We start from the raw sequence: 21486 nt of genomic DNA, 5'->3' as shown, positions 1-21486 counted from the left end.
TTTACTATGCCAGAATCTTTCAGAGGAAAGCATAAGAATTAGTGGTCTGTCTGTCCTGCTAAGGACATTACCGGTCCCAGAGGAGGAGTGGGGGGGACTCTGAAAGCAGTCGTCTTGGCTGAGGTTTCTTCTTTGTGCCCTGGTGAGCTGCACAGTGGGGTGGCTGGTGAGATGTCAGTGATGCTCTGTGTGTATCATTCCCAAAGCACTTTCTGATCTATCAGGATGAAAGGTTCTGGAGAAATGCTAAATAGTACTATTACTGTAAAATAAACATACTTCTTCAATATTTCTGATCCTAAAGTGGATCCAGATGCTTTTCTAATGGCTGCTGAATCTGCTTTGGTTTTTCTGTAGTGTAGTGTGGCTGTCTGCATTTGTTCAAGTGAGATTGGATGTGACAGAGAGCTTGTTGCAGCATGCTCTTGTCAAGTCTGCAAACTTTTATACATGCACACACACACACACACACACACACACATATATATATAAATGATAAAACAACTGGCTTACTGCAAGATAGCTTTTCCAAGTCTGACACTTCACACGTGTGCCGATGAACTTGGAATAAACTCAGTGAGTTTATCAGTTTTTATGATCACAGCAATAAGTTCAGCTGTGTAGGGGAGAAATGGATTTGACTGTGTAAGTCGAAGTCATCTCCAAAGGAAGTGGAAGAGTCCACCTCTTGGTAGCTCTGATAACAAAAAAAGTATTAAATGACCCCTTGATACAAGCCACCAGTTGCATTTTCCATCCTGTGATTGAGCTTTGTAAGAGGTAACTTTCCAGCTCTTTTTCAAGTGTAGTTTTCCCTTGGTTTTAAGGATTATTAACTTTTTCATGGTTTCTCTCCTACAGAGAAGAACAAGTCTGCCCCACTGCTTAAGGTGGTGTTCTATATGGGCTGGGATTTTACCACTGCTGGTGCCAGGGTGAGATCAAAACAGCAGGAGCAGCTGGGTGGTCCTTCCTTCTGAGCATCCCAGTGGGAAGTGGTTCCAAGCTGATGTTTCAGTGATGTTTTAGACCCTGCCTAGGGAGATGCTGCTGCAGCATTAGGGGACACCAGGCTGTGCTAAGGAGACTTGATGGTACCTTGCAAAGACTGGCAAATGCAGAAAGTGTGGATGGGTGTTTTGCTGGTAAAATGTTATGATTTAGTAATTAATACTAACAGATGTATGATCAGCTATCAGCAAATCTCTTGCATTCTTAAAATCAGTGATGGCAGAATTTGTTACATGTTGTCATCTGCTGGCTCTAGGAGTATCTGCCCAAGGCTTCTTAGCTGGTGTGTAAGATCCAGGGCTCTCACTAAATCCTACTCCATCCCCTGCAAACCAGAATGGGGAAAAGTAAGTTTTAGAGTCTCGGTTTTCATTAAATTTGGATCAATCAGAGCTGCATTAGGGACATTTTTGCTCCATGCACCTTCTCAATCCAAGCTGGAGACCGTGTTCAAACTAAGAGACAGCGTGGAGGTTGCAGCTGATTCCCCACATCTGTGCTAAGCGCTGTGTGTACTCATCAGCTCTAATCATGCCTGAGACACGTTTGGTGTATTGATTGCTAAAATCTCTGTGAGCGCTCTGCAGGGACCAAATCTAAAAAAAGAGTTGTCTGCATTGTGCATATGAAACCCTCTGAGAAATGGGATTTGGGGTGCTGTATAGCTTTTGCAGTTTTATTCAGTCTAGAGGCTGTATAATTACATTTTATTGAATCCATCCCGTTACTCCCTTCTGGCGTGGGATGCTCCTGGACTGATAGAAAGTAATTAAAAATCTGAAGGTTCTCGCTCCTTTAATACAACTTTTCCCATCTTTCATCTAGTGTTGAGAGGTTGCTGTGCTTTCCTGAGTTTTTTTTTGGCTTCCTACTTCAACAGGGGAAGAAATGTCAAAGGAAAAGAAAGTAGGCAGCATGTACTTAGCAGAACTTAAAGGTGGCTCAGGCTCCTTGGTTAACCTCCTTTTCTTGGAATGACCATGAATTCTTGGAATATTAAGTTTCCTATCTTGTTGCATGAGTTTGGTATTATAGCAGTGCTGATTTTCCAGTACAAGATGTCTGGTCTTTGTTTCAAAACAGACTGAGATACTGATGCCCCTTACCGCATCACTGGTACTAGCTGGATTTACCCTGTCTGGAAATACCTGACATCATCTGATGTATGCAGTCACTTGCTGCCATGCAAGGGTAATTGCTTGCTGACCCATGGAAGACTTCTCTTTTTTTTCTTTCTTTTTTTCATGGAAACTTATTGTGTGCTTTGAACTGCTGAGAAGTACTCAAGAAGACATAAACCCGTGAGTTACTACAGGCTGCACGCCTGGAACATGCAGGCCACCTCAACATATGGAGTAAATCAGTACGCCTCCACTGACTTCAGTGCAGCTGCATCTATTACAGCGCACAGTAAACCTGCTCCAGACTGTAGGGATGTTCACGGTCTGTGAACAGTGAATATGAAAAAAACCTCCCTTCTTTCTCTCCTTTTCATAGCTTTACACTTGATGAACAGTATAAATGTGCCACGAGTGGAGGTGAAATAGTAAATTATTTTTGCCTGTATTCAGATTACTTTATTTGGACATATGCTAAGTTCTCTCTCATTCCCCATAGTTCCTAAATCAAGTAGCTGATTAATGCAAGCACTTGGTTACTGGCACTCAAAAATACATCAGTGATTAGTTCAGAGATAGAGATTGGTGTTTAAAAAAACTCCAAACACCATATATGCACCTGCACGAAAACGAGTCAGGCAGAACTGACTCTGCATAAAAACGGGGTGGGCAGCACCCTTGTAAGCCACAGGACTGTGGAAGAGGAGCTGCTTTTCTGTTTACGTGTGCCAGGAGAAGCAGTGCTATCAGGCTTATGGGTGATGGATCAGAGTGCAGTGGTATTGCTGCAAGCAAAAGTCATGAATTTTAATCAACTTTACTGGCTGCCTTGAAATTTGAGTTGAAAGATAAATGTGAAAAACAGGCAGCCCATATTGTTTCTGGAACAAAACTGCCCCTTCCCTATTGATTAAAAGATATTTTTTTTTCTTTTAACTTGATAATCAGAAATACTTCCATGTTAGTTCTGGGTTGGTTTTTTGGGATTTTTGTTTTTTTTTTAGGCTAACCCTTTAGGTCCTGCTAGCTCTGGGTGCATCCCTGAGCCACCTAAATGGCTGACTTTGGCTCCAGAGACTTTCCAGCCAGTGGGGCTTGATGGCTGTCTGAGTTCAGATGTTTGAAAGAAGATTGTCTTAGGGTGTTATTTAAATATTCTTAATGTTTAAGGAAAAAGAAAAAAAGGGTGGGGGGAGGAGACTTGCCTGGTGAAAACTGCTGGGTGGACCATCCAGGGAGTAGGAGTCTGGTTTATATTCATTGGGGAAATTTGGCACAGGCAACATATCCTTCTCCTGTGTTGCTCCAGGGCTGCTTCTGAAGATATGTAGTTGCCATATTCATTTGGGCATTGGTCTTCCTAATTAAATACAAGTGATTTGAATGCTGATGGTGTCTGCAGGGAGCATCTAAGCTTTGGGAAGTGAACTGAAACTCTTAGCTCATGTCCTTAGAGAGGAATACACACGCACCATGTCATTTCCAGCCACTGCCAGACTGGTCCAGATTACTTTGACTAATTGAGAGTGCTTTCCTTACTCCTCTGTCCGTAAGTTTGCTTCAGGGGTTATCATAGCCGCTTTTCCTGTTTTGCCATTAAGTCACCTCTTTGCAGGAATAAGTTTGAAGGGTTCTATTAAAGGCCAGATAACTTTTAAGAAAGGAAAGGGGAAAATCAGCCTACAAGCACCGGGGAAGAAGAAAAAGTTGTTGGGGTATGCCTGAGTCACACTGCTCTTCTCTCTGCATCAAGTGCTGTGTTGTTTTCTCTTACGATCTTCTGTGGTTTAACTCCATGCCTAGTTTCTCATCTCCCTGATAACTGCAGGTTCAGCAACTGCTCTGTATTAATGAAGAGCTCGTTTCAGCTGCAGCAGAGGCTTATTCGATCCTCTTGGAAATCCTTGCTGCTTTCACTAGTGAGAAAAACAGTATGTTTCGGGGCCTGAATGAGTGTGAAAGGGCACACACAAACCTGCAAAGTACAAATTCCAGCTTGTTTGTACTCTGAGTTGGTTACACCCTTGGCTCAGAACCCAAATATTTCAAGAATTTGGGTTGAGGTATATCCTTTCCCAAAAGAGGCATGAAGTTAGAGTCCCCTTTTGCATCAATGGGGGCAGTTTCTGTAAGGTCACTGAGTATCTGCTTGAAGCAGGATGTTAATTCCTGCAAGGCATGTCCAGAGCCTTGGGGAGGGGAGGCGATACTTCGCTCCACTATGAGAACTTGGTGGCTGCTTCTTGCACGGTTGAGGTGACTCAGCTCTTGCTTTGGTATGCTTGCTGTAAAGGAAACCCACCTTATTTCCAGGCCCCTTTACAGGAGCTGGGATGCCTTATAGTGCCACACTTTGCTGTAAGTGCTATGGCTGCTTACCCCAGTGACTGATTTATTAATGTTTTTCTCCCTGAGGCCTTCAAAGCATGTACATACACTGAAGCAGAAGATGAGTTTCACTAAGGAGGCTCATTTCAGATGCAAATGCTCTATGGGCTGCTGCACAAATGAAGCCTGCCTGATTTTATAATATTGTTTTAAATTGTTTATTTATTTTAATGTCCCATTGTAACTACTCTCTGCTTTGCTTTTTTTACTCCACCTTTCTATGTTGCCCTGCTGCTGGTCTGGAGGTTGGGTGGTGGGAACAGGTTTGGTGGCATTTACCAGTTGTCCTATTACGCTGTGGTGGGATTCAGCATGGATGACTAGTAGGGTTGTTATTATTCCCGATATTATTCCTGGTACTATTTCCCTATAATACTGAAGGGAAGAGAGAATTTGCTGGTGCCTCAAGGTGTCCTAATGTGTCCACACACTGGGTAATCAGCTGCCTGAGAAGGTGCATGAACATCATGGGGCGTGGCATGTTGGGGTGCTGGGGCAGGATGCGGACACTATGGGGTGAGTAGTCAGTAATCTTGCACATCCCTTTCCTTGCAGTTACCTGGCCGAGCAGTGCTGGAATGGCGGCTTCGTCTACCTGATCATGTTGCGCCGCATCAAGCGCAAAGCCCCTCTTCCTCCCTCCAACGGCAACAACAGCAACAGCTGTGACCCCAAAGCCAAGCCCAGCCCAGAACCCAGCGACAGGGCTGCTCAGAATGGGAAAAGGACCAGGAAGTTTGGGGTCATCACCAGAACACCGGGCAGCAAGGACAGCAAAGAAAAGCCAGCCCCGGAGCACGGGAACGGGCACTGCACCCCGATGGAGGTGGAGGTTACTCAGCCAGAGACCTTGGAAGCAGAAAGCAACGGGGAAGAGCAGATTCAGGGCACTGGGGGACAGTACCGTTGCCGGCTGTCAGATGGTGGTGTGCCAGACATAGGTGACCAGTCTGCCCAGGTACGTTTGCATTGGGGTTTTCTGGAGAAGGAAGCAGCAGGCGTGCAGGTGAATTAAGGGAACATCTCAAGCGTTTTCCCTGGTTTCAGTACTCCATCCTCAGGCTGAGCCTCTCTGGGTGACAACCCATGCTGTTGAGGCACCGAGCTGTGGGATGGGGTCCAAAAAACGGGGGGAGGACGATTATTATTAAATAATAATGGTGAGAAACCTCTGTCATACTCCATCTGTGATGCAGGGCAAGGTCCTTATATGTCAGTGCCAGCCTCAAGATTTCTTTTGTTGAGACAGCTGATGACCTTACACCATCAGGGCAGGACGTGTCAGTGGAACATTGTCATTTTGTCCTTTGGGGCTTCATTTTGTCTGAACTTAATGGCACCTTAAAGCTCTTGTTAATGTTGGAACTGAAGCCTCCTTTTTTGATGCACCAGACCACAGTGTTACAAAACTTGCTTGGCCAGTGTTTGGGAACCACGTGGAAGTTATTGTGAGTTTTTCTCTTGAGTTGATGAGATGGACGATTTGTTAATGTTTGGGATGACAGTGGGATTGGGGCTTTCATTGCTTCTCTCTTCTTCCTAATGGAGATCTCGGGGGTTTGTCGCCTGGCTAGAATTGCAGCATTGCTGGATGGAGAAAAACATCCCGAGCCTTGATCAGGTTTCAGTATGCATCTATCACCAGAAGAGCTGTCTGCCAATCTTTCCAGAGACACTGATAGTATAAACAGATGAACGCTGCTTTGCTGGGCTTGGGGCTTGCTGCAGCAGCTGGTTTTGGTTTTAAGACTTCAAAGCTGATAATAGAGCAGTACGAGAGGACGTCTCATCACTAAATTCTGTAGAGAAAAGCAGGAGTTTAAACGTGTCCTCTGAATTAGTGCCCCCCAGTACTACTGCAGGGTGGTGGTGATGGTGGTTGTGAACTTACACAGATTTAATGTAAAGTACATCAGAGGGGTAAAAACCAATTTTAAAAAATGCTGGTCCTAAAGAAAGGTAATTGAGAAAAGCTGCTGTTCCCATCAGGGAGACATGTTGGATTTTGTGGAACAGAGCGGGGCGTTTGTGTACTCTTCTGCAAGCCTTGTAATTGCAGTCTCTCTGAAAGAAAACATTACAAGTTTAAATAAAGAAATCCTGCAGTATTTTGAAAGCTCTGGTCCATATAAATATATATATATATATATATATATATACATGTGCATATGAAAAAGAAACTCTTGATCCAGAGCCATCCTGTGCTAGAGGTACCTTGATGGTTTGAGTTATTTTGGTCTGAAGCAAATTGTTAAATTCAGAACATGTATGTATCAATGTGAGCAATAAATACATTTTTAATGCAAAGCACATACAAGGTGGCTCCTTGAAATGTAAAAGCATAGTTGAGTTGCTGAAAATTCAAGAACTATAATCTGTTCAGTTGTGGTGTATCTGTCATGGAGTCTGTTGGGAGGTACAGCCATTTAGTAAAATTGCCTCTCTCTTTCTTTTAATTCTCTCTGCCCCCTCCTAATATTTTATTTGGAAATATGACCTCTCTTTGTCAGTACGTTTTCCTGACATCTAAATGAGGAGGAATATGAATAGCTGGAGCCTGAACAGCATGCCTTTATCATCCTTTGCTTTTTAAGGATGAGGGGACCTTTAGAAACCCATCACTTTAAGATCCACGGGGTAGCTGCTATCAGAGTAATGAGTGGGTTAATTCAATTTCTTAGTAAACATTGAATAGTGACAGTGAAGAAAGTTTTCAAAATTGAGTCTTGGTTTTTTGTTGGTTTTGGGTGTTTTTGTTTTTTTTTTGTTGTTGTTTGGGTTTTTTTTTGTTTGTTTAAAATAAGGCAAGGAATAAATACACTTGGGAGCCTCAAATCTCACTTCCAGCTCCATTTTCAAAGCGTGACCTGGCACTCAGGCATGTGAGATCCAGTCGTGTCAGGAGCCTTTTGAAAACAGCATCCAGGATGTCGTGTCAGAAGTTGCAGCCTCCTTCCAGACTTCAAAGCCTGAGCCAAACATCTCGTAGCCGCAGGATGAGTTATCTCCTCCTGAGCAGGGATGAGGTACATTGGCAGGGCACCGTCTCCATGGGGAAAGCAGCTCCATCCCCACTGCCCGCCCCATGATCACCATCTCCTCCACATGTTGGCTAATTGAATATCCAGGGCTGTCAGCCCAGTGCCTTTGGGGAGCACTATATTTGCTTTGAGAGGACGAGAGCCAGCCTCCAGTGGAGCTGGAAGTGGCCAGCTTCAGGTGGGAGGAGAGACTTGGAGAAGCTGCTCAGTGACCGGTGCAGGACTTTGCTGTCCTCCCCACTGCTCCTTCCTCCTCCTCTGCCCCAGGACACAGAGTGGAGAATTACTGAAATTGGAACACGGAGTCCAAGAAAATACCTTTTTTTTTCTCCCTGTAGAAATTTAGTTTGAAGTTCTAAACAAAACGGGAGAGGAGTTTGGACTGGATATGTGTGTTTTCAGCCGGTGCTGTACTAAACCCAGCGGCCAGCTTGCAGCTGATGCTTTGGGGATGTTGGGAGTGTTTTTGAGGCATCCCTGTGTCTTCAGTGTCATTTGTTTTCAGGGTTCCTCCTCTCCCGTGAATTGGAGGAACAGTTGTTCCCCTGTTTTCTCTCTGTGTGCTGCTAATAACAGCAATGCTGAGTCGTGAAACGAGAGACGAAACAAACACTGTTTGTCAAGTGAACCTGCCAGGAGATTCCTGTGTTACTGGTTTGTGTGCATGTATCAGTACCCTTCTTCAGGCTTGCTTTCATCTCCCATATCTTGGTCTTTGCGCTTGGCATTGCTATCGCTATGTATAAACAAATCTGCCAGGCTGTTTGCTGGTATGTAACCCTCAGTAAATATTGTACCTGTCAATTAGCAGGCAGCATTTAATGTTTACAGGTGGTTAAGTTATGCTGCAATATTTTTAGGATGAACCTAAACGCCCTCTAAAATGTGGGAATTCAAAGCACAAGGTTGTATCTGCCTGGCAGGAATATCTCAAAGTTCTGGAAGACTGCCCTTGCAGAGGACCCAGACTGGCTGCAGTGGGAGTTGTGGGCAGTGATTTAAGACCGGGCAGCTCTGAGCTGGAGTAATGGTCCGTCACATCCTGGGAAGATAAGCCCAAATACAGAAATCAAAATTTACTTCTATTCAGTCATCTGAGATGGCGTATTTTTGAAGGCTGGTAATTATAAAAGCACAGATGAAAGAGCAATATGGGGAGGGGCTGCTGGAGTCAGCCAAAAACTGATGAAGAAAATGAAAAACTGAGGTTTCTTTGCAATGTATCAGTTTTGTGATTTCTCTGTGTTTACCAGTAGGACAGAATCCCTTGGTTTAGTTCTCAGTGTCTCTACTGTGGTGGTTTTGGAAGAGCTGTGGACTGCTCCTTAGCTCTTCAGCCCCTAAGAAGTGCCCAGAGGTAGCCAGACGCCTCTGGCAACAGGCAGGGATCGTAAGTTGGACTGTGAAGGTTACAGGTCTGAGGGATGGGAGTGTACTTTTCAAAGGGGACTTGAGTTGATCCAGATCTGACTGGTGTGACAAGAGGCTTTCATTGATGAAGCTAGAGGAAGTTTGGCTGGAGATGAAGTGTACCTAGGCAGACCAGCCACCTTTACTTCCTCCAGTCCCAGCAGGATGCTCTAAAAAGTCCTTAAAACACCAACCATTAAAAGCAAAACAAAGACACCTCCAGAACCCTCTTGCTTCTGTATAAGCATCTGGATTACTAAGAGGTTGAAATCCAGATCCAAATTCAGCAGTCACCAGTGGGAACCGTAAAGGAGATTGGGCAGAGTGAAGGTTTTAGTAGTGAAGAGAAATAGGTGAGAGAGGCTGGGGCTCTGCATTTGGGCATTTCTCCACTGGGAGAAATACATAGCATGGGAGAAGTGCAGGGTGTGCAGCAGGTCTCCTGGGCTGGTAGTAGCACTGCAATGTGGGGATGTGGTGGGATGCCTTTCCAGGATGGAAACCAGTCTGCATCTGGTGGCCCCATGAGGTGTGTCTGCTGTTTCTCTGAAGTTGGTGTACCATCTATTAAAAGAAGAGAGCAGGCAAGGCAAGGGGATGTTAATGCCTAGCTAGCATTCCTAGCCAGCTTTGCTATCATACAGACCAGCTAAACCCAGCTTACGTAGACCACAACCATCTCCAGGCTCATGAGTTTATACACAAGTGCATATATGCATGCATGTATGTAAAAGATTGGCCAGCACTTGCTTTGTATTGCTGAAACTGCACAGCACTTGGTTTCATTTTGTCAGGGACTTTCTTCCTTTTTTTGGGGCCCATTATTGCTTTCCTACTAAGATGGCACATCTTGGGAAAGGAGGAGCATTTTTGAACTGCATTTTGCTTTGTAGTTACGAAAACCATTGGTAAATGCCAGCCTTAACTTGTTTTTTGGTTAATGGAAAATACTCCTTATCTTGCCAGGTGGAATCTTAGAGTCATAAACTGGTGTAGGTTGGAAGGGACCTTAAAGCTCATCCAGCTCCTAAACCGTGCCATGGGCAGGGATGTCTTCCACTAGAGCAGGTTGCTCCAAGCCCTCTCCAACCTGGCCTTGAACGTTGTCAGGGATAGGTAACCTGTGCCAGGGCCTCACCACCACCATGGTAAAGAACTTCTTCCTAATATCTAACCTAAATCTCTCCTCTTTTTTTTCTCTCCTCAGTTTAAAGCCATTCCCCCTTATTCTGTCATTACTTGCTTTTATAAAAAGCTCCTCCAGCTTTCCTGTAGGCCCCTTTAGGTACTGGAAGGCTCCTCTAAGGTGAGGAAGGCTAATGGCAGGTTACAGGAATCAGAACATGAGACTTCAAATAATGTACCAGCTTTAAGCATTTTACTATTTTTTTAAACATGAAAAAAAAAAAATCTCATCCACTTGCAGTACCAAAATGAAAACCTTGCTGTGAGCAAGGTACTCCACTGAAGGTACAGAAGCTAAGATGCTTTACATCAACTTTTTTTGGCAACCTAAGCAGTAATTACTGTTTCATCAAGGCTTTTATGGGACTTTTTTATGATGCATGTTCTAGACATAAATAACTCTATTTTAGTTTTTAATGTAGACACCTTTAGTCATGTAAAGGTCTTCCTCAGAATCTCTTTCTGTTCTTAATGTCTTTTTATCTATTGTGTTTGCTTCCAGATTTCATTAGCATGAATCCTGGGGCTATCTACTGTCTTGAAGTTTTAATGTGCATGGTGATAAGCACGTCTTCCCCCTTGCTTGCCTGTTTTGGGTTGTAAACTCTCTTAGGGACAAGGGCTGTCTTTTAATTGTAGCTGTACGACGCTGACAAAACTTGGCCTTGCTGGCTTGCTTAGGGAATGCTTTGATGTAACTGGTAGTGATTAGTTAATTTTTTTTTTGCTGCGAGTTATGTTCCACCTTGCCATAAAACAGCCATCATCACAACTGACTTTCTGGGGTTAAGTATCATTTGCTGCCAGATTTTTTTCACTGAGTGAAGGTTTTGCCTTTCTTTGCTGTGATTTAAGCGATAGCTACAGCTGTGGCAGCTGTAGATTTTAGTTTTGAATAGCAATCTGTCCTTTTATTCTGTCTTTAGATTAAATTTTTCAAGGGTGCAGTGGAGGGTTGGGCATAGAGTTGCAAATTGTAATTAGTTGGTTTTAATGTGTCATCTTGAAACGGTGTCCTCACTCTTGGGAATGAGCTATCCCCAAAGGCAGCACATGGTGGTGTTACAGGAGGTCTCAGCCATGCTCACAAACCGTAGGTGAGAGCACCAGTATAAAAGCATTTCCCACTTACACAAAGTGTTTTCTTCATTTTTGCATTTGCATAAAACTGGAATGCAAAGGACTGGCTTTAGCTGAAATGTAAGTTCACACAATTTTGTGTTTAATCATTAAGTGCAAATGTTTGAAACCAAGTGGACATGCCAAAAAAAGAGTATGCTGTTTGCTTAGTACTGTAATGTTCCAGGTATAGGATAGGACTATCAAGCTACATAACACTCAACTTTTGAGGCAAGGTGCTGAAACCACTGAGAAAACCCAAAGGATTCCTGTCACTAACAGATGTAATAACAGTGCCCACGAGAGCCCCTTCTTTAGCGTGGTGACTTACTCTAGGATGGGCTTTAATCTACAATAGACAGCAAGGCTATCTTCTGAGAATCTTCAAACTAACCAACCAGCCATTCCCAATAGCCCATCAAGAGAATAAGACTGGGCATGATACTCGAGGGAATGCAGGCATCTTGTAACCCTTGAAAGACTAATTTCCCCAGGGGCGGTTGCTGGCTGAAGCTCTCCAGGGTCAGGGATAACTGAGAAATCCTTTGGCTAATCTTGCTATAAAGCTTCAGTTGACGGCGAGAGGGGACCAGACCGGAGAGGTGCAATCGAGATGGTGATGGCTCAGGATGACAAATGACTCCGGCAGATTTTTGTTAGAGGTGATGATGTAGTTCAGGTGCTTGCAATGGCTGATAAAATGTTTAAAGCCCTTGCCAAGGAAGTGATGTCAACAAGCAGTCTGTCTCAGGAGATGGGTCCCTGGGGGACAGTCTGCTGTAAGTCACTGAATTTTCATCCACTCTGCTGTGATGCCTGTTTTGTGTATTTTAATTATGTGTTTGTGTTTGGGGGAGGGTGTGATTTTACTTCTGACTGCTCCCCTGGCTTTATCCCCCTAGGATGCTTCTCTTTCCATGGGGAAAGTACTCACATTTCAGTGAAAGCATGCCAAGTGTCTGGCGGCTGTTTGTCCAAACAAGGGGACTTGTTAGATCAGCAGTGGACACTTAAATGCAATTGCAGTTATGTCTGTGCTACTGGCTCCTATTTATTTTAAGGACATGGAAAGTTCATATGGTCAACACTGTGTAATTCATATTAAGGGCTACTTGGGTTTTGGGGGCTTTCCCCCTCCGCTTCTTTCAAGTGGTGTAGGAGACACCCACTGCATGACTTGCATCATGCAGAGGTGGAAGCCAAAGACTTCAGTGGCTCAGAGCCAATAAACTTTCATAAGCAGTAGGGATGGATGAAGAGCTCCTGCCATGGAATAATTTATTGATAAAGGAATTCAGATTCTTCCCTCCTCTTCCGTCTCTGGTTTGTCTTGGAGCTGTTTATCTTGCTTGTACTACAATGAAAACAAAACCTGAGGTAGCAGATGAAAGCAGGAGTCCTGCTGTCACATCAGCCTTAAAAATAACCTAGTTAAGATCAGATGAAAAATATCCACTAATGAAATAATTGCTTTGTTAAGAATCTGCAAAAATCAGATGCTGGCATGATTTCCTGGTACTGAGTCATTCATGCTAATAACCTGGGATGTGAAGAGTGATGACTTTTGACTGTATCCTGAGATTGACGCATTGAGCTACTCACCTGGTATGTGCAAAGTTAATTCACCAGCTACCGACCTCTCTCTCATACCCTCCTGCTGGGGAATGGGAATAGTGGGAGGAGGCACGATTTGACCCAAAGTGGGGCTGGCATCTAGGGACAGTGCTTTTAATTTATCCCACATCAGAGAAGGGTGCTGGGGAGCAGTGTGCTGGTGTGGCCACCCCAGTGTACTCCCTGGTGCCGTGGAGGAGGGCACTATTTGCTGCACTATTTGCTGCTTGAAGGCAATTGCTTATATACTGCAATCTGCATTCTGTTTGGGGAAGTTTGTGCTGGTTTTCAGCCATGTGTGATCAGCGCATTGGCAGCCAGCTCCTGTGAAGCCTATTGAAATTATTTTAATGCATGCAGCTTATAACATTTCCAAAGTAGCTTTGTGGTCAGTGAGGAAGAGTTTGCTGTTTGCTTCTTTTGCTGCTACAGGGAAAACATGTGAAGTTTGTAAGTGGGAACCAGTCCCTGCAGTAAAAATCCAAGTTTAAATGCAGAGGGAAGGAAACAACCTATGGGCTGTGTTAGGGCAGCCAGTATGTGCATACAGACCTAGTGTGGCCATTGGTATTCTCATCAGGACTTACCTATGTTGTTATTTAAAAATTATTATGTATTTACACCCGGTTCAGCTGAATTGCTGCTGTGACAGAAAGTGCTTTTTTTTTTTTTCTTGTAGACAACTATTTTACGTTTTCCATTTTACTGTCTGGCTTTGTAAGTACTTACTACATTTCTGTTTTCCATTTGTTTACACCTTGTTCCTGCCAAGCTTTGCTTTAATATGAGATTTCAAAGCAATTTTTCCTTTGTATATGTAGATTTGCAGCTTCTTGAACACAGTACAGTCAAAATCAGTCAAACGCCTTTTTACTCCCCTGCAATTAGCTTGGTGAAAGAAAAGGGGAAAAGAACGGCTCCAATTTATTTTTTTATTTATTTATGTATTTATTTTATTTATTTATTTTTCTCTGCGCTCCAAGGAAAAAAACGTTCCTTTTTGTTTTATTAATGACGTGCTTATGAAATGGAGCGTTTGATGGTATGCACTTGGAGCAGGCAGAAGGCAAGCTTCCCCACGTCGCGCTGGCAGTGTGCTTCCTTTCTGATCTGCACCATGCTAGTTTATTCCAGATGTGGGCTCGCTCCGAACAGAGGCTGCCTGATGCACAATGGCTTCACGGTGGAGAAGGATGGCCTGTGGGACCCACTTGAAGCTGCCAACTGTATTCTCTATTCTCAGTTGCGGTCTGTTACATAAGATAGCCCATTTTCTTCCCCCACTTGCGATTAATCCAAGTAGACTATTCATACTGTCTTAAAAAAAAAATAAATAAAAAAATTAATTATTTGTAGCTCAGGCACTTTGAAGTTGATCAGCTTCAAGTGGAAAAATCTGGTCCAAAGGGCTGCCTGTGCAAAACAGCCGAGTTAAGAGGAAAGTTGAATTGCCTAAAGGTGATGTAACTGCAGAGAACAGAAAACAGCCATTAGCCCAGCTGTAGCCTGACCTAGCCATTTGTGTTTCTGCTTTCTATGTGAGGGAAGTTAAAAAATGGAGGTCTTGAAGGGACTTCAAGAGATGACATGGTCTCATTTCCTCCTCTGAGACCATCTTTGACAAGTGTTGGTCCACTGCATCCATGAAGCCCTTCTATTGAGAGGAGTCCACAGCCCTTCTGCATAGGCTGGCTGCTGCTGCTCTGGGTTAACAAGCAAAGTCCTTGCGGTGATCTGAGCAGGGTTAACATTTGCTCCCAGGAGATGGGAAACAAATATCTAAAGGGGAATTTGGCTTCTTATTCATTCGTCACTCTCAAAACAACCATGGGTGTCTTTCTGATTGTCCATCTTTGCTAAATCTCAAATGAATTCAATGGAATTTTCTGGATTATCATATACAGGTATTCAGACCATGTTATCTAGTGAGCCCTTTCCGCTTGGGTTCTCAAGTGTTGATATTTATTATTATGACCTGCCTTTAGTTAAGGGGTATAGGTTGATCTCCTTCTTCCTGTGAGTGACCTGGGTATTGCCTAGTCCCTGTCTGCAATTGACGCTAGTAGTGCCTCTCTCTCTGTCCTTGCTGAGGATGTCTGGAGTTGAAGATACCTGGCTGGACTGGCATTAGTGTATCTCTGTGCTTGAAATGTTTTTGCACTCAGAGATGTAGGTGTACATGTGAAGATTTATTGTGTCGCTTATGAACAAAACTGGGGGGATTATACTAAGTCATATATAAATGAAGCTGTGGGAATTAATTCTGAGAGGGTGGAAAAGTTCAGATGTTAATAGGAATATGCAACTGGCAACTGTCGAGCAGCAACCAGAATTGTCCAACTCATCAGAGGAGACTGGTCAGCAGTTAAACTCATCCTCCTCTGTGCAGGGATTATGCAGGCTCTGAGGACAGTGACATCAGACCTGCAAACTGCCAAATCTAACTGCACTTGGAGTCTCCCATGGGTATTGTAAGTCGTGAGCTTCTAGCCTCTTTGTTTATGAAGAAAAGCTTGAAAATATGAGCCTTTAAAAACTTCAAAATTAAAGACATGCATCACTCTGCCTTTTTTTTTTTTAAACCTTTTTTTTTCTTTTTTTTTTTTTTTTAACATTTAGGCTTTTAACATTCCCAGGCTTAGACCTGGGAATCTCCAATAACTCAAGAAAATTGTTTTTAAGTAAAATTTAAATGCACTTACAAATCCTTGGAATTGGCAGAGCTTTACTATTAAGGCTTTCCTGCAATGGAGTGACATAAGATGCACATTCAAAATAGCAGCATTTTGTAGCTGGCTGTGAAGTGTCCTCTGCTGCTCTCTGCAAAGGAGATAGCAGCTTTATAGGGAAAGGAAGGGGTTTCTGCTTTCTCCCAGAGGTCTCAAGCGAAGGCTAGCATTCTACTTTTTAATACTTAGCTTTCAAAATCTTGCAGTGACGTAGCTAGAAGGTACTTGTGTATTCGTGGGGGGCCTTTGCTTTGTAGAACATGGTTAAATGTAAAGCTATGAATGTTTTATGAGGTAGAGGGAAAGAACAGTGAAGGGATCTGATTTCTAGTCAGCACCGAATTGTTTATCCCAGTGAAATGCATGCAGCTGACTGGTGGGGACTCGAGGGACAGCCTTTTCTTATACAGGAGATGGTGACCATGTCATTTGAAAATGAGTAAAAAGAGGTACATGTTTGGGTGTGTGCCACATGGTTTCCTTGTCTTTATTGTGGCTGCACTCTGCCATCTGCATTCGGACCAGCTAATGCTTTACTTTGCAAGTGCTTTTGATTCCAGTGGGAGTTCAAGGGGAATAAGATGGTATTTGCATCAAGAGCAGCAGAGTCTTGCCATGTGCTTTACTATGTAAACCAATGTTTGAGAGTGGGTCAGTTAAGAATAAATTTTGGATTTTTTAATAATAAGATGTAGGATAGTGAGGAGTGCTGAGGAATGCAAACTAGGCACTGCACATCATGGGCCTTTGAATAACTTGCATTCCAGAAAGCTTTTGCAAACCATTAAACACAATTTTATGACCACATTGTTAAACTTTATTGGAGGGTCTGCTTCCAAACTGGATTCAACAATGGGACACTCGGAGTGGCATCTTGCAGGGAGAATAGATGGTCATCATTACAGCCTCAACTAGACTGGGGGAGGCAGAGAGATTGCGTTTCACTGTTACACTGTTTTCATTGTGAGTGCAAGGTACTTTATAGCAAGAAAGCCTCTCAGGAGCATTTTCGTGCTGTAGCTCAATTCTGGTTTTTAAGTAGATAAATATAGTTGACTCTTGCCCCTGCTTTTAACACAATGTCTCATGTATCACTCTAGTTTATCTCGTAAGTATTCTCTGTCCTGGCATGTCCTGTTATTCAGCGGGAGACAGGGCTTTTATTGATGCACTGAGGATCCCAGTTAAACATGTTGGAATACTGCCCACATGCGTGACTTTCAAATTAACAAATTACCCACAGGTGTGGATGTTTTCAGCCTCAATCTCCTGGGTTACCTCTTAAGACACCTGGTTTGTTTTTCCCTGTTTCTTCTACCTGGGTTCTAGGGGCTGTATAATGTTATTATTTTTCACTTTGTTCTTAAGATATCAGCGTAGATACTGACCCCTTTGTTCTTGTATCTGCAAAACTGCATCTTGCATTGAAGTTAAAAGTTTCAGCATAGGGTCCCAGTGATCAGGTAAAAACAAAAACGTCTTCACTTAATAAAGGCTCTGATAAACCTAAAATCTGCAGGTTGCTGCCACAACCCTTGGGTTTGCTGATATATTTAGCAGTTTCACTTCTTAGAAACAGGCAGCAATTGTACATGCTCTTCACAGTTTGGCATGAAATTTTAATCATCTTTGCTACTTAGCTGTTTGCGTACTGTGAGAACGTTACTTGTGTGCATAACAGACCCCGTTGGAAATAGCTGACCTGGTACCCGGTGGCTACAACACATGCCCTAAAAATTGCCTCCAAATTGTGCATTTTGCTGTCTTGCAAGCTTGAAAACTTCCTAGGGTTTCTCATAATTCTGTTATCCTGGTTATTCCCTTCTCTGAGAGAGTCCTGGCAGTTGTCTTACATGTCTTGCTTGCTTGCTTGGTTTTCTCTTTCCTTTTTTCCTCTGCTGATACCTGCCACACTTGTGTTTACTTGTGCCCCATCCTGCTGGTAGCACTCATGGGAGCTAGCTTTTGCATTTGTATTACTCTGGAGTTTGTAAAGCTCTTTTGGATAAATACTTAGGATCATTTAAAAAAAATGAATAAAGATGTCATAAACATGGCTTATTAACTTGTTTAAACTGAAAAGTTATTCTCTGTGGTGGGTAAATCTATTACTTACAGTCTGTAACACAACTGTCCAATAAGAAATATTTGATTGGCAGCTGATAATTTGAAGCTGGTATTTTCTTTCCTATATCTCAAATCCTGCAAACTCCCCTGGAGGGGGAAATGCTGCAGTGTGATGCCAGTCTGGTCCCTGCTGTAATAGCAGCAGCACTACTGGGTGTACAAGGTCCCACTTGAACAATGTCTTGCTCCTCTGCAACCCTGCGCCGCTCATCCTTGAGTTTTGGTGATGGGTTTTGAGACTGCTGGTTGCTTCGGGAAGGATCGGGGCACTGAGAGCAGGACCTCTGCGTGGCTCAGAAAAGCTGCAAACAGCCCTGCAAGGAAATCTCTACAATCTCTACTGATCCTTCTCTGTGCTGCCTTCTTCTTTCTGCCTGCTTCGCTTGGACCTCAGCTAACACAGCAAAGCTCAGCAAAACCACCCATATAGCTTGAGCTATACAGATACATAGTGATGGGCAGCAAGGTGCTAAATAGCTCCCTACTGTACTCTCCCAGCCCTCTCAGTGTCCAAATCCAAATTCAAGGACTCTCTGCACATTTTCTCTCAGCGAGAAGGTTGCCGCATATGGAAGATGCACATTCTGAAGGGGACAGACGGGCTGGGAATCCAGATAACGGGAGGCAGAGGGTCAAAGCGATCCCCTCACAGCATCATTGTCACCCATGTGGAGGAAGGAGGCTCTGCACACAGGTGAGGCAATGGTGGTGGATGTGGGGGTGGGTGTCATGGGGCATCCGTGGCCATCACTGTTAGCCAGACTCATGAGACACATGGGGTTTTGCCCTCCCTTTCTGTGAGGGTGAGAATATGGCACTTTAAGCTTAAAAACTTGGTTTTGTAATTGGTCACTGAAACTTCTTCCAGCGTGTTTAGCCCAAATTGTAGACTGCTCAAACACTTGCTTGGTGATGTAGCATAAATCAAGGAGCCTGATGGCTGCTGGGGCTTTTTCACCAAGTCCCTTTTTGGAAGATGGGCCTTCCCATGGGATTGGCAGTGGATGAGTGTGGGTTGTGCAACCCAGACAGCTCCCTGCCAGCCTTGGCCCTGTTCCTGATGGGGTGGAGACAGGGTTCACTTCTCCTCCCTCTCTCCAGGGGGGGCACAGAGAAGGTTTGAGGGGTCTCAGCCCTGCAAAGAGGGTGGAATGGCTCTTCTTATAACAATAATTTCCTTGGGCACCTTTTTGAGCCACTTTTTTGGAGCAAAACCCATAGTACCAATTGATGCAAGCTTAGCATGAGCCAGATCATTTAGTCCGTGCCTTCATGTCCCACTGCATGTAGCCTGGCCCCGGGGAAGAACCGCCCTGCAGCTCTGTGTTCCTGCTTTGTTTCGCAGGGATGGCAGGCTGACGGCAGGCGATGAGCTCCTCATGATCAACGGGCAGTCGCTGGTTGGGCTCTCCCACCAGGATGCTGTGGCTCTTCTTCGCTCAGCTGCTGGCCTGGTGCAGCTGGTGGTCGCTAGCAAGGTACAGTCCTCTCCTTGGTGATCTCCTGAGTGTGTATCCATAAGGGTTTGTGAAGTACTGAGTGGAAAGGGCTTAGTTTTGATGGGGAATGGCATGTACACACTTGTTCCCCTAAATTTAACACACAGCTATGGGGAATAGATCAGTAGCTGCCATAAATCTGTGGCAAATCAGCAGGGTATAGATCAATTTAATGATTTGCTTGTATTCTCACTGTCATTCAGTGTGCAAATGAGTCTGTATTTATTCATGCAGACATTATTTAAGTTTTGGCCAAAGACGTTTTGTTAAAATATATGCTAAATAAAGCAGGCTGTTCTCAGCCTCTCCTGCTTCCTGCCTGTGTAGCCTTCATAGCTCTCAACTCTTGTCCTGTCTGTGTGCCTGAGGTCTCTCAATGATGATCTCTTGGCTCGAGTTCTTTATTTTGTCCTTAGTAATAGCTTGGAGTGGAGCTCTTGAAGATAAAAGAGTGTGAAATTTCAGGGAAATGAGAGTGGAACTCATTTATCAGTTGGGCTCTTCGTTCTGCTTTCATTGCAGGAGAGGTTGAGAGGATATTACACAATATTTTTCCTTTGTTTAAGAAAATCCTGCCCACCCCTGTTTGTTCCCTTCCCTGGACTACAGCCTGCTGTAGCCTTGCTTGGGTTGATGTAGGTGTTTGGTGGGTGGCCAACCAGGTCCCAAAAGTGCCTGGGGTCTCAAAGAAGGACCTGCCTGCAGGTGGGCCTTTGGGGTGGTAGCAGAAGCATCCTGGGACAAAGGGGCCACTGATAAGCCTGCATTTCCAGGTGGAGGATGAAGTTTCAGCAAGCCACTGTATCAGTGTCTTTTTTCTTGGATTCGTCTTTACATTGCCCCAGCCAACCTGATGCAGGTTTCTGCAGGTTTAATGCCTGGGTTTTGGCTAACCAGCATGCTTTATGCACATGTCGTTGGAGAAGAGGTTCTATCTCACCAAATTCAAAGTGAAGAGCCTATAAATTCTCTTAACATTTCAGTTAGACAGTGAAGTTCATTGAAGACTTTCTGTAGGCTCACAGCCTGGTATTAAGCCCACTGGTGTTTACTCTGAAAACAGCATGCTTTGACCTGAAGTAGGTACATTTTGTATTTCCTTTAGACAGTTGGACTCTCTGCCAGAACACAAGGCAGTAGACTGCATAAATTTCTCCTTAAAGTTATTTGCTTGTTCATGCGATGATTGCATCAAAATAATAACTGTGAATAAGTGGGCAGCATAAAACTTCACATTCCTGATCAGGCTGTGAATCTGTCTGGCCTGTGCTCTGTGCACTTGGGCTGTGTTCTTGTCCCTGGGAGGAAGACTTGAAAAGGCAAGCAGTGGGAAATCCAGCCTCTGCCATGTCTCAGAAAGGGTGTAAGTAGGTGAAGTATTCCACAGCAGCTCCCTCGGCATTATTTGTTGGTATGAGAAAGCAGCCTTGCAGTTTGGCTTGGTGAGCATTCTTAAACACAGCATTTGTTCTGAGAGCAATAAAATGAGAATCTGTCTGGCCACTGCTTTCAGTTGATGCACGTGTTTGCTTCCTGAAAAAGGTGCCAAAGACTGGAAACAAATCCTGAAGCATCAGGACTTGAGTTGGTAGAGGATTGGTTGGGTCAGTTTTCATTTTGTTCTCTTAAGTAAGGTTGTCTGTCTATTATTATGCATATAGATAGATAAACATGTGGAGGGAACATCCACAGGGAGAGAGCAGGAGAGCAGAGTGTTATTTGGGATGCAATGAAATGAGTAATGAGGTTTGTAAACTCCTAACCTGCTCACGGTGACATTTAATAAAACCAAAGCGGGGAGGAGCAGGCTGCTGGAGAAGTATATATTTTAAATTCTCCTGTATGAAATCTAAATGTTGTAGGTGTGCATTGGCCTATGTTTACTATATGTGCACTTTGAAATGGGGTCTGCTTTTTATAACTGAGCTAATAAAGTTTGAGCACATATAATGAGGGGAGGATTACGAGAGAGGTCTCCTGGGCAGACGAAATGGAGCCGTTTCACCACGGTTTTGATGGTTTTCTGCACGTGATGTAACATATTTTGTTGTCTCTTGGGTAGGAATCTGCTGAAGGGGATTTTCTGAAGTACCCATCTACCAGTTTGCCAGACTTGCTTAGCACTTGCTCAGTCCAAGACTCTGTCTCTTACACTGACAATAAGGAAAACGAGGAGCCAGAAGAAGAAGATGTGAAAGGAGTGAATGCATCTCCTGAAAAACCAGTCATTGTAAGTGTGGCTTTG

At 43.8% G+C, this 21486-nt stretch overlaps 2 protein-coding genes across 8 annotated transcripts in view; one reads left to right on the top strand and one right to left on the bottom strand.

The window, feature by feature from the left end:
* The window catches only part of PMAIP1 (phorbol-12-myristate-13-acetate-induced protein 1), a 442512-nt gene that overhangs the window by 358314 nt on the left and 62712 nt on the right, over positions 1-21486 (bottom strand). The window lies entirely within an intron of this gene.
* The window catches only part of PDZD2 (PDZ domain containing 2), a 204671-nt gene that overhangs the window by 129696 nt on the left and 53489 nt on the right, over positions 1-21486 (top strand). For 5 of the 7 annotated variants that reach the window (XM_062612868.1, XM_062612869.1, XM_062612867.1 and 2 more), the window contains 4 exons: positions 5073-5475; positions 18294-18436; positions 19088-19220; positions 21304-21471. In XM_062612868.1, the coding sequence (XP_062468852.1) occupies positions 5073-5475; positions 18294-18436; positions 19088-19220; positions 21304-21471 (847 nt within the window). The remainder of the gene's footprint in view (positions 1-5072; positions 5476-18293; positions 18437-19087; positions 19221-21303; positions 21472-21486) is intronic. The other 2 variants (XM_062612873.1, XM_062612871.1) reach the window with 2 other exon arrangements.

This window comes from Pezoporus occidentalis, unplaced genomic scaffold (genome assembly GCF_034315485.1).
Source record: "Pezoporus occidentalis ecotype Australia unplaced genomic scaffold, CSIRO_AGI_Poc_V1 ctg162, whole genome shotgun sequence".
Taxonomy (NCBI): Eukaryota; Metazoa; Chordata; class Aves; order Psittaciformes; family Psittacidae; genus Pezoporus; species Pezoporus occidentalis.
This window is presented reverse-complemented; position numbering and strand designations above follow the sequence as displayed.